At 33.2% G+C, this 12761-nt stretch overlaps 1 protein-coding gene across 3 annotated transcripts; it reads right to left on the bottom strand.

Moving 5' to 3' along the window:
• Positions 1 to 263: 263 nt before the first annotated feature.
• Positions 264 to 12409, bottom strand: LOC123528879 (uncharacterized). Of its 3 annotated transcripts, XM_053521613.1 has the most exons (4): positions 12290 to 12409; positions 11771 to 11913; positions 2982 to 3165; positions 264 to 1083 (listed from the first exon to the last, which is right to left on the bottom strand). In XM_053521613.1, the coding sequence occupies exons 2-4, from the start codon at positions 11794 to 11796 to the stop codon at positions 415 to 417; spliced, it is 879 nt and encodes a 292-aa protein (XP_053377588.1). In that variant the 5' UTR covers positions 11797 to 11913; positions 12290 to 12409; the 3' UTR covers positions 264 to 414. The 3 variants fall into 3 exon arrangements, with proteins under 3 accessions (XP_053377588.1, XP_045164870.2, XP_045164869.2); XM_045308935.2 differs by lacking the exon at positions 12290 to 12409 and having other exon boundaries at positions 11771 to 11921; XM_045308934.2 differs by lacking the exons at positions 11771 to 11913; positions 12290 to 12409 and adding an exon at positions 4571 to 4846.
• Between the last annotated feature and the right edge of the window lie 352 nt (positions 12410 to 12761).

The following is a 12761-nucleotide window of genomic DNA, read 5'->3' as shown; positions in this document are numbered from 1 at the left end:
CTGATGACTGTATTGATCAAATTACTTTTGTAAAAAGCGTAATAAAGTATATTGACAAATGTCAAGTATGCTTGTCAACCAAACAATCAAATGAAAAGTTCTAAAGGTAATGTATTTTCTTTCGATTACGTGTTAATGCTATTTTGCTTGTGTTGTTCATATGGGCAGTCAACAGGAGAATGCCGACAGAGTAAACGCGATCATACGGAAAATGCCGAATGTCGGTACGGACCCAATAGTTTGTGTTAAAAGTAAGTCCTTAGTAAGTTTTAGAAAAATGAAAGTTTATTCTTTTAGTTTGTCAGAGAAAATACACCGAAGTCTACAGATAAAAGTTAATTTAAATTCAGATAAATGGTGTGTTGACAGTACAAGCTTGTGTAAAGGTGTAAAGTTAGATAAAATATATCGTTTTCATCTAAACAATGGAGATGGGGACATTTCCGCATATATTATGATGAAATAAATAACGGTGTAGAATGTCATCCACGGCAGAAAAGATCTGGAAATGTAGACGATAAGTCCGCCATACAGAAACCAGAAAATTGTTAGTATTGTTCTGCTTCTTGAATTTCTTATCCCTTGATAAATGATGGACAGTTCAGTAAACAGAAAAGCTAGAACACCGGAAACGGAAGTGACATGAAAACGAGTAAATCTCGGACGGTTAGCGAGTACATCTGGATCTTCGTTTACAATACGCAGCGTACCAAAAAGTGGTGCTATCGGAAGATCCTGTTCGGATTCTTCTCCTTCGCTTGATGACGTCACCGAATTGTCTTCTGAAGCCCCTCCATGCTCGTCTGCAAACGGCGAAGATGACTCATTTGACGTTAATTCCTGTTTCGGCAGGTTATCTAAGCTTGATTTGCCATTTATTTTGTGGAACAAAACTTCTCGATATTCTGTCTGCGAAATGTTGTTTTCGTCTGCTATAGTTGTGTCTGTTTCAGTGTCGTCTGTCACAGAATGATGTATTTTTAGGTTAAGAAATGTTTTATTGTCCTCCACCACATTACTGCTACTATCATATTCCGTCTGGCAGCTGACTGATCTTAGTTTAATGCAATGAACACTCCCAGACTGAAATATTTAAAATGAGGATTTATATGACTTAAAACTGATATATCCATTTGCCTGTACTCTTGTTCGATATTTTACTGCACTTACACGTTCGCAGAACTTTGTTGTGAAAAAATTCAGTGTTGGCATAAACAGAACCTGACAGCAAATATACCTCCGACATTGACAAAAGAAGTGAATATTTGTTCAAATCGAGACAGAATGTTGAAGTGTTCGTCATTTCAAAAAGCGTCTCGCGTTAAAACCCATCTTTTGCACGTTTTAGCTATATGAAATCGTATATGTCAGTCTCTTTATACTCAAAGCAAACATTGTTAAAACATTTCGAAGTTATAGTATTTTGAACGCATCGCGCAATGAAATAGACAGAGTCGTACACCTACCCTATCCGTGGCTTCTGAATGCAATATGACCGGGTGTGGTTTTTGTTCCTTAAGAAATCACGAAAGCAGGAATCAAAAGTTCCTATAATGCTAATTGTGAAATTATCGTCTATACAGTCGGTGTGATAAATGCAACTTCTTAAGCTCCTTCGAAAGTTTTGGTAATATGATTCTTCATTCTAACAATACATATATTTGAATAAGTCCGTACTAAGGAAGCTTATAAGGGCCATATGTCCATAGAACGTGTTATTTAGAACCAATAGGTGACTTAGAATTTAGAAGAAACAGTTTACAGACAAAAACGCATGCAGTTTGATATTTATTTTGATAAAGATCGGAAATTACAAATTTTAAAGTTATAAAGCGTATCAATTTGAAACAAAGATACCACAGTTTTCCAGTTAACAAATATGAATTGAGAACCTACAACTAGAACTCTAAAATTCAGACTCAGAAATAAGTAATAGTAAACCTGATTTACAACCATTCAAATGCATCTTCATCAAATTAAAGGTATGAGATAAGTCAATCAAATCTTCTAAGAGAATGACTTTGAATAGCCCTGTGATTCATATCACGTATCACACGTTTGAATTTGACATTAATGTATATGAATTTCTTTTTAAATTTTTGTGAAATATTAAATGTTTCTTATCTTGTAATAATCGGTCAGTGTTGCATCTTAATTCTTAATCCTAATTTCATAGTCCTGATTTCTAGGTTCTTAATTCTAGATTCTAAGTAGTTGCTTATAATTTCTAACTTCATAGCAGCAATAAGTTTCAAGCTGACAAAATACTCGCTTAACCGCAGTCCGGACTGTAAGATTGTTTTTTTTAAACTGATATTCATTTCGTTATAAGACAAAATAAATGAAAATCACCAGCGTCCAACAATCAAAATGCAGATATTTTTGTACATCAGCCGTTACTTTGAAGTTCTTAGTAAGAAATTCTAAATCATAGGCACTAAATCGTAAGCCCAAATTACCATAAACAGCTTCCGTATATTACTCATGTCATATTAAACTAATACATAATTTTATTCATTTTACAACCCGCCAGTACCCAATCTTAAAAACTCACAAAACTACAGATGATTGTTTTGTTTTTACTTAGCTAGCTAATATCAATTCTTTGGATATTCCATTTTCATGTATTTGATTAACCTTCATTACCAAAAAACGTTTCTAAGATGTGATAGGATAATTTGTGATATGATTTTCCTGCTTTATTTTGAAATCGGCTCGTTTATAAATCATAGTCATGTGTATGTATTTTTGTGACCTATTGAAATAGGGTTGTTGTCAAAAAATACTAAAACACTCGATTTTGTTGACATTTTAGCAACTCATTAACAACATATTTTTCTAAAAGTTAAGAAAAACAAATCATGAAGTTTTAGTTGATATATTTCACCAAGGTATCGGCGGGTATTAGAAGTATCGTTTTTGTAAATACAATTCAAAAAAGTTTAAAAACCCTTCATACAAACTTTGTCCTGTGCACTTACCGAGTACGGAGATTCGAACCATTCGTCCATAAGTTCTCTTAAAGCAAAGTTTATTGCAGCTTTACGGCGCAGAATAGGTCGGGCTAGATTCGCTTTTCGACAAGAAGGACACCGGAAACGCAGTCGATCTAACGGGGTCCGGTTCTTTGAGGACTGAGCTATCCGTGCTAGGTTTTGTAGACATCTGAAATGTACATCAATATCAAAACTGATTAGCTGATTACATAATTGAGCCGCACCATGAGAAAACCAACATAGTGCGTTTGCGACCAGCATGCATCCGCGCAGTCTGGTCGGGATCCATGCTGTTCGCTTTCAAAGCCTATTGCAATTAGAGAAGCCGTCAGCGAACAGTATGGATCCTGACCAGAATGCGCAGGCTGGTCTGAATCCATGCTGGTCGCAAATGCACTATGTTGGTTTTCTCATGGTGCGGCTCATTCTAACAGGCAGCCGCACGTACTTGAGGCTGCTTGTTTGGGGACCATGAAGAACCTTTTAATATGGTTCTCTGTGCATTGTTTTCTCATAGTAATATCTGAACGAGTCTATACTCTATCTCCTTAATGAAAAAATCACACTATATAAAGTTGGGTCATAAATCAAAACTACAATTTGGAGGCTCATTGTTTTTACTGAGTTAACAGTGAGTTTGTCTGAATTGAAATTTTTTCTTGGATCATACAAGATCACTATCTTTGTTTTGATTTTGATTTAGCACTGACAATGGTCTTCAAGAAATTATAAGTGACACTTAAAAAGTGTTCTAGTGTCTGTTGTAGCCACTGGAAATTTGTCAGTCTTAAAAGAGAATACAGAAGGTCAGCTGTTTTGTTAAGTTATGCCTTTAAGGGAAGACCACTGCGTTTATTTCAGTAACATTTATTCGAGTATTTTAAAAATTTTGTTTCCGAAATAACTCTGACTAGTATTAGTAGTAATTTGTTTTTAGAAAAATGTCTATTGCAATAATTTCAACACTTAAAAATACAAAAATATAACACATGAATCTCAGTCAGGAATGAGATAGTATTTTACCCCTAATCGAAATAAAACATAAAAAACAACAAGTAAACAAAATTTGGATGGATGAAAAGTTCTGTAAGGTGCAGTTACTATATTGAGATAGCGATTTTTTTTAAAACTACAGAGTCTTGCGCTATCGTACTTATTTGATATTTAAATAGAAGTCATTTTGATAAAAAAAATAATTAAATTTCCGCAGAATATCCGTTGTTTTGAATCACTTTCTTCTAGAAAATATCCGTTAGGTACTCTGTTCCATTTGATGACAAACGTTTTATTTATTAGTAGTTTTAAAGGCCCGATAATGCAGAAATGGAAAACCAATTACAGATCCATAATAAAGTACCATAAGGAAATTAAACTCCTTCTGATAGCTGTAGTGTTTTTAACCTTTTAAATTTTCTTTTTACTTCTATTATTATCATTATTATTATTATAATTATTATTATTATCATCACCATTGTTAGTTATAATTATTAACATCATCACTATTACAGATATATTATCATTGATTTAACATGCTGCATTTTTTTCCGAAGTTTATCATAAAATGTTTTAGTTACCTTAAACAAAATGTATGTCCACAGGCGAGTGTGTGCGGTCTAATGAAGTAATCCCAGCACACTGGACATTTCAAGCTTTGGATCAGTGACTGTGGCTCGGATGGTTCCCAGTTCAAATCTTTGAGCTCCAAGGCCATTCACGTCACAATGACTCGCACTTAAAACCAACCTCTTACGTTTGTATTAAATATTTAATAACTTATTGTTCCTTGTTAAGACAGAACAGAAAAAGTCATGTCACAGAATGGAACTTGGTGGGTTTGACGTTACTTTTATAAAAACCATGGCGACGACGTTATATTTGTATGACGTTTGACGTCATGATATGAATACAAGTGTAATAATAATAATAATAATAATAAATAAATAATAATAACTTTATTTAAAGAAGGTAACACATAAAGATATATAACAGTGTTAGAACATATTAAACATCTTAAGTTTCAATGTGTCCTTCTGTAATATTAATAAAACAGTTCGACACACAAAAATAGATAAAAACTGATTATCTAATTATAATATACGACAGAATATGAATGATAAACATCTAAATACAACATTCACTTTTGACAAACACTCCATTTTATTAGAAAAAAAAAATATGTATACAATCATAAAAAAGTAAAACCACTCAGATAAACATTCACCCGCAAAAAAAGAAAATAAATAAAAAAATGACAGAAAGAAAAGTTGCAGCTTATTCAGATCCTAATAGATACGTTTTTGTATTTGCTTTTGAAAGAAGTAAGTGAATCCACACAACGAATATTCTGTGGAATGATATTCCATACTTTAGCACTATTATAGCCAAATGATCTTTTCATATAATTTGTGCGACATTTAGGTATTACAATATCATTATGTACAATTGATCTAAGGCCATAAATTTCATCGCTGGAAAATGTTAAAATATCAGAAATGTAAGATGGTACAAGATTTTTTGTAGTTTGGTCTTACGTCACTCCCGTCACTTCTAGCAGTTAATTATAAACATATATCGTTTATATAAAGTTTCCAAGTCTTGACATAAACAACATCTATGCTGTTTCCATTACCATGTACCAGTGATTTACCGTAGATCAAAGGATTTTGTCAACCATCTTACTTATCAGGAAAAAATGTCATAATTCTGAATTTTCCGCACTTGAAAAGCCGATTATAATTTAAATTGTTAAAATTCTGTTTATTTTCGTATTTTGATTTTTTAATATTGTTTCTTTAAAAAATCTCGAGTATGTAAGATTATGGTTCTCTATAGAATTCGCGAAAAATCAATTTACCCGGAAAGTAAGATGATGCAGTATACCCATATATTCTTCACGGACTAATTTACGCCTATTACTGAATTGAAAATGTGATGTCTTACATGAAGATGTAAAGGATTTCTACTTGTGACCATTCCATTGACTTAGTTTGGTAATGAAGGAAAAATTGACGGGTGCTTAAAGTTAAAAAATATGTTAAAAGCCAAACAATTGCAGCTTTGATTACAACTATAGTTATTGCTTTTCATGCAATTAATTTCATACATTTAGTTTCACAAAATAATTGATTGATTGAAGACATAGAAGTTTTTATCGCAACGTACCTCTTCATAAGATTAACATAAAAACGTACTTTGTATAACATCCGCTCGCTTGGAAATGAAGCAATCAGTTATAGAAAAAAAACTTTATTTTTCTGTTGGTATATTAAACATATATTTTTTTATAGAAATATTTCGCTTTTTTAGTTATGCATTGTTTTTGTTAACCGGATTAATGTCTACATTTGTCGATATTTACGCAGTGAAACGTTTTTTACATGTTCTTCCTAAATAGTACTGAGTGCGGTAAATTTACATGATTAGCACATTGTTATGTTTAATTATTCAAATCAATATTACTTTTTCTGGACTTTCATCTTACAATTATTTAATAAATCAAAATATTAACATATTTGTGTTCATTAAAAATGTGACAACCACATTTTAGACAGTCATTATGAGCCCTTTAACCTCAAAATTTGGCTCCACAATGAATTACGACCGTAATATTTTTTTTCAGTTTTGATCTGAGATAGCACTAATTTTTTGAATGTTGGTCTACGACCTTGACTTTTTCGAATGTCAATTTTCGAATGTCAATTTACGACCTGAACAAGTTGGAATATTGATCTACGACCTTGACTTTTTCGAATGTCAGTTTACGACATGAACAATTTTGAATGTTGATCTACGACCTGGACTTTTTCGATTGTCAATTTACGACCTGAACAATTTGGAATACTGATCTACGACCTGGACTTTTTCGAATGTCAATTTACGACCTGAACAATTTTGAATGTTGATCTATGACCTGGATTTTTCCGAATGTCTTTTTACGACCTGAACACTTTTGGATATTGATCTACGACCTGGACTTTTTCGAACTGAACAATTTTGAATGTTGATATACAACTGCGGACACGGGTCTACATTGAACGTCGACCTACGATTGTCAGTCTGAAAGCTAGTTTCACACAACTAAACTATAAGGAAATTACTTTATATGACATGATATCAATACAACTATAATATTTCAAGTATGGAAAACTAGATACGCATTGATTTTAAGAATGCTTTTACAAGTAAATTTGCCAGTTTTCTTCGATGAACTGGAAAAAAATATGCAACAGCTTCTGATTTTTATGCATTTCAGAATTATTATCAGATAAAGGACAATGTGTGAAAAGGTACAGTTTTAGCCCCTAAATTTCGGAAAAGAACTCAACGGAAAGTAAAAGTCCATCTCAACGGTATGGGTTGTTTGAAAGATGAAGGATAAATCTTGCATTTTTTTAAAGAAATGAAACAATTTTCCTCGCGTGACCATCTACCAAAACCGTTAAAGCAAACTAAGTAACACAGGCGAGTGATCCAGGGCCGTCATGGGCCTCTTTTTTTCTATTTTTAGTAATAGTGACATTGACTCCAATAACTCAATATGACACCCAAACATTGGTCGTACTATAACCGACCGAAAAACCAAGTTTAATGCCAATATCTCAAATTAAACTTGGATTTTAAAAAAAATAAAATATGAAAATTTGCAATAAAAAGTAAACCGTAATCATGGTAACAAGTCGTTATTAACCATGACAATATTTAAAGTTGCAAAAAAAAAAATATGACGAATAAATGTAAATCAGTTAACATTTCTTGTCGTGTCGTGCTTTATTTTGAAAACTTAGGGAAATAAATGTTTTAATTATGTTTGACCTTACCTTACGATTATTTTGAGTAAAGAAGATTTATCACCCTTTATTATACCCCAACAAACTAAGTTTGGGTGGACGGGGGGTGGGGTGGGGGGAGGTGTATATAGGTGTGAGCTTATCTGTGATTCGATCGGTCAGTCGGTCGATCCGTTGGTTTTCATGGTTTCCGGACATTAACTCAAGAAAGGCTAGACAGATTTAAATAAGTTTTGGTACACAGGTGTAACATCATAAAATACACGTCAAGTTTGACTTTGCCTACAAACCGCATTTTCTGACGTAGTTATGGCCCCTTTCCAATTAAAAATTTGCCAAACTCATGGTTTCCGCACAACAACTCATGAAAGGCTTGTCAGATTTAGATAATTTTGGCACATAACAAAATGTAACATAATAAAGTACAAGTCAAGTTCGTCTACAAACCACCTTTCTATGTAGTTATGGCCCCTTTCCAACTTTAAATTTGCCAAGCTCGTGGTTTCCAGACAATAACTCATGAAAGGCTTGACAGATTTAAATAAGTTTTGGTACACAGGCGTAACATCATAATATACTGGTCAAGTCCGATTTTGGCTACAAACCACCAATTTTTTGACGTAGTTATGGCCCCTTTCTAACCTTAAATTTGCCAAACTCATGGTTTCCGGGCAATAACTCATGAAAGGCCCTACAAATTTGAATAAATTTTGGTACACAGTTGCATAAAATACAAGTTCGACTTTGCCTACAAACCACAATTTCTTGACGTAGTTATGGCACCTTTCCAACTTAAAATTTGCCAATCTCATGGTTTCCGGACTCATGAAAGGATTGAAAGATTGAAATAATTTTTGTTACACAGTAAAACAACTTAAATTGCATCTTCCTGTGGACACTTTTTTCTTATGGTTGCCATATTTCAGGTTGCCAGATAAACATCTAAAGACTAGAAATTAAGACTCAGACATAGTTAAAAATAATAAATAAAGCAGATTAACACAAGCTAAGGCAATACAGGTTTACTGGCAAAATGAACATGAGCAGCTCTCTCCGGTTCATGCACCAATCAAATTTTTAAAGTTATTATAATTGACCTCATCCCTAAGGTGTTGTGACAATGAGTTCCAGAGTTTAGGTGCATAGGACCGGAAGGAGTTGCTAACATAACTGGTTGTTTTTACCTGAGGAATATTAGCTACATTTGTGTACCTAAAATTGAAAGAGTGTGTTTTAATATTAACAAAGTCATGCAAATAGGTCGGTCCTTGTTTATGAATAATTTTGTGAATTTCTAGTGCCATGGTTCTAATTCTTCTTAATTTTAACGTTGGAAGTTTGGATTTGGCTAATAGTAAATCATAATCTGATATATGTTTATCATAGATGAAGCGCAGCGCTCTTTCCTGGATCTTTTCTAGTGTTTTAGTGTATACTTTACCATAAAAATGCCAAGTAAGGGGGCAATAGTTAAAATTTGATAAAATGAAAGAGTAATAGATATTTAATTTGCCTATTTACATAAGTGTTTTCCAATTCTCTTTAAAACATTTAATTGCCTTGAAGCCTTTTTACAGATGTTAGAGATGTGGGTGTCAAAGTTTAGTTTGAAGTCAAAAGTTACACCTAAAAGTTTAACATCCTCATCACAGGAAATGGTACTTCCATTTAAGTTAAAAGTTATGTTTTGATCTCTTGTTTTTTTACCAATGGCAATTGCCTGAAATTTATCTGGATTGGCTTTCATATGGTTGTCTGAGAACCATTTTATTAAAGATTGACTATCTGACTCCAAAGAGTTAACAATGTTTTCTATGTTTGTGTCACTGCAGGAAAGGGTGTTATCATCCGCATAATTATACAAATCACACTTATGAACGAAATCAAAAATGTCATTGATGAAAATATTAAAAAGTACGGGACCTAGAATGGAACCTTGAGGAACACCTTTATAAATGTCTTTGAAAGTACTTAGATGTGAACCAAGTTTGACACATTGTTTTCTGTTACTAAGATAGTTTGACAGCAGACGGTCAGAGACCACCAATTCAAAAAAGTACAGGGAACTTACTGGGAATGAGGTAAGTGTATACCTGGGAATAAGGTAATGTCTGTGCGTTCTGATTGGTCAGTCATGTAAACAAACCCAGGAAGTGATTATTTTTTCAAAATTGATATTTTTTCACTGCATATACAGCATTTTATTATACATTTTGACAAAATTTGCTACATTTTATGTGTATTGAAAAAAAGTTTTATCAAACGAATTTCTCCCGCCATGTCAATGATGTAAACAGGGGGTCATCTCATTCACACGAAAATTACTTAAATAAAGTACCACTATTCATATGTTTTTCGTCCGATATTTTGGTAGAACTAGGATAGTTCTTGAAAAACTTGTAATTAGATATACATGTTTCGATGTATGGAAGGCCGTACACGCCATAATGTTACAATGTAAGTCTATGGGAAAACAATTGGTGGTCTCTAACCAGACCTAGTGCTTCATCCGAGACACCATAACAGCTAAGTTTCATGAGTAAAAGATCATGGGAGAGGCAGTCAAAGGCATTTGACAGGTCCATTAAAATTGCTGCAACATACTTATTATCATCTAGAGACTTTTCCAGTCCTCAGTTATTTTAAGGAGGATACTTTGACAACCATAACCTGGCCTAAAAGCAGATAAGTATGAATTAAAATGTCTGTTAAAAAATTCCATTAGCTGGGTATTAACTGACCTTTCAAAGATTTTGGACATAACTGGTACAAATGTAGTATACTAACAGGCCTATAGTTGCTTTTATCAAGTGTACTATTTTTCTTAAGTTTACCATATTTGTAATGGGGTCTATAACCGAAGATTTGGAGTATTTTAAAAGTTTAGCAGATATGCCATCATGCCCAGTAGCCTTTTTTGAAGACAATTGGTCAATTTGCTTACTAGTAAAAGAATTACTGACAGGCGTAAAAGAAAATGTTTTATCTGACTTTACATTCTGAGGAACTGAATTTAAACTTGGGTGATTATCACTAATTGGAATTGAGTCCTTACCTATGTCATTAGCCACATTGACAAAGAAATCGTTGAAAATATCACAGACCTGGGTTTCATCGTTTATAAGTATATTACTTTCACAGAGAATTGTATCCTTTTTTTTACATTTGTACCTTTGTTTGTTAGAAATGGTTTGACAGTGGGCCAGAAAGACTTATTTTTGCACCCACCTACACACCTTTCTAAGAAATATCTATTAATTGATTTTCTTTTAGTGCTAGTTACCAGATTCCTTTGTTTTCGATACTTTCCCCAGTTTTTGGTCGTTTTATACTTATTAAATATATTTTGCAGCATGCGTTTTTAGCATGAAATTGCCCGTTTCAATAATTTATTCATATATGGCACTGACTGATTTAAAGGGCGTTTACGCTTTAAAGGAGCATGTTTATCTGCTACACTTACAAAAGTCTTACTAAAATTATTATAGACAGTATTTACATCATCATCATTATGACTCAGGTTTAAAAAAATGACTGCAAGTCTAAATTAAATTTTTCAGATTCAAAGTTTTTAAAAGATCTGTAGTAGCACGATTTAGTTTTTTTACTAGGTATTTCAACTGTTACCTGAAAAGCAATCATATTGTGCACATCACTGAGTCCACAATTAAAATTACATACTTTTCCAAAGCAGGAGTGACAATTTGTTAAGATAACATTTAGAAGAGAGGCTTTACCAAATTTAGTAAAACAAATTGGCTTTTTAACTAAACTAGACATATCAAAAATATCAATGATATCATTCAGAGGACTGCATTTGGTAGAATCAAGTAAATCAAAATTCAAGTCCCCTATCAAAACATAGTTGTCATATCTACTTGTGCATTTATCCAGTGTAGTCATACAGTTTGCTTGAAAAACATCATTAGACATAGAGGGGGGTTTGTAAGCACCTATCAAAAGCCATTTCTTTTTATTTAAATTTACCTCAATACAGATAGATTCAATATCATCAAATTCTAACTAAAGTTTTCTGTCCCCGGCTGATATGAGATAGGCTGCTACCCCGCCACCTTTATCATTTCTGTCAGCTCTCCAAAAGTGATAATCGTTCACCAAAAATTGGGCATCTGGAAAAGAGTCATTTAATTTAGTTTCTGAAATAAATAAAACATCAACAATATTCTTAACTAAGATTTCTTTCAGAAGGTCAAGTTTGTTCCTCAAACTGTTAATGTTTATGTGAGCACAGATGAATTTGTTTGGGTTTTCTTTTTTCATGTTTACAAGTTAATGGGTTTCGAGAATTTCCTCCTGGTGTGCTTGGTGTGGTAGAATATCTCATAGAAAATATTTATTTGGTCTGTTTGTTGCATCAAAGGAAAACTGGATTTTAATAGATCATTTTCAGCACATGCCAGGCTGTTTTTATCGTTTTTAGCTTTACTTTGAACCCATTGGTGTATAGTTGTAATGACAGCAGATATATCTGGATGGAACATATACCTTCTCCATTTGGGAAAGACCTGCTCTTCTGAAGTTACCACCAATAAAATAAAAAGTTTCAGAGCAGTTGATACTGTGATGATGTTTACAAAAGTCTATGTTTTGCAGAAGCTTTATCACATAAATATGTAATGAGCGTTTCAATGACTCGCCGGTCAAGCGTCTGGGTGATAAAGATTACAGGTAAAATCCAGGTAAAACGGGAGAGGGATAACGACAACAGGCCGCGCATGGTTGCAAAGTGCGCATGTGCAATTATCGTGTAAAAATAGCCCATCTAAAATTAGCCCGTACATGTAGGATCCCATTAGAAATATTTTTAGATAAATTGTCCGTTTCCGGTTTCGATCATCATGGAAATGGGATAGGAATTCTTTTGGAAGAGAATTCATATTATGGTTCAGTTTGTATCAATAACAGCAAGCAAAAAATTGTCATGATGACTTTGGAATATTAGGGTAAAGAGGATAGC

Source organism: Mercenaria mercenaria, chromosome 13 (genome assembly GCF_021730395.1).
Source record: "Mercenaria mercenaria strain notata chromosome 13, MADL_Memer_1, whole genome shotgun sequence".
NCBI classification, from domain to species: Eukaryota; Metazoa; Mollusca; class Bivalvia; order Venerida; family Veneridae; genus Mercenaria; species Mercenaria mercenaria.
This window is presented reverse-complemented; position numbering and strand designations above follow the sequence as displayed.

Bases quoted from the DNA above. Each gene is read 5' to 3' on its own strand.
- LOC123528879 (XM_045308934.2), bottom strand. From the start codon at position 4,707: ATGGCCTTGGAGCTCAAAGATTTGAACTGGGAACCATCCGAGCCACAG. The intron at 3,166-4,570 runs GTAACTAAAACA...TGTACATTTCAG, and splicing joins GGACATACATTTTGTTTAAG to ATGTCTACAAAACCTAGCAC. The intron at 1,084-2,981 runs GTAAGTGCACAG...TAAATATTTCAG, and splicing joins GGTTCGAATCTCCGTACTCG to TCTGGGAGTGTTCATTGCAT.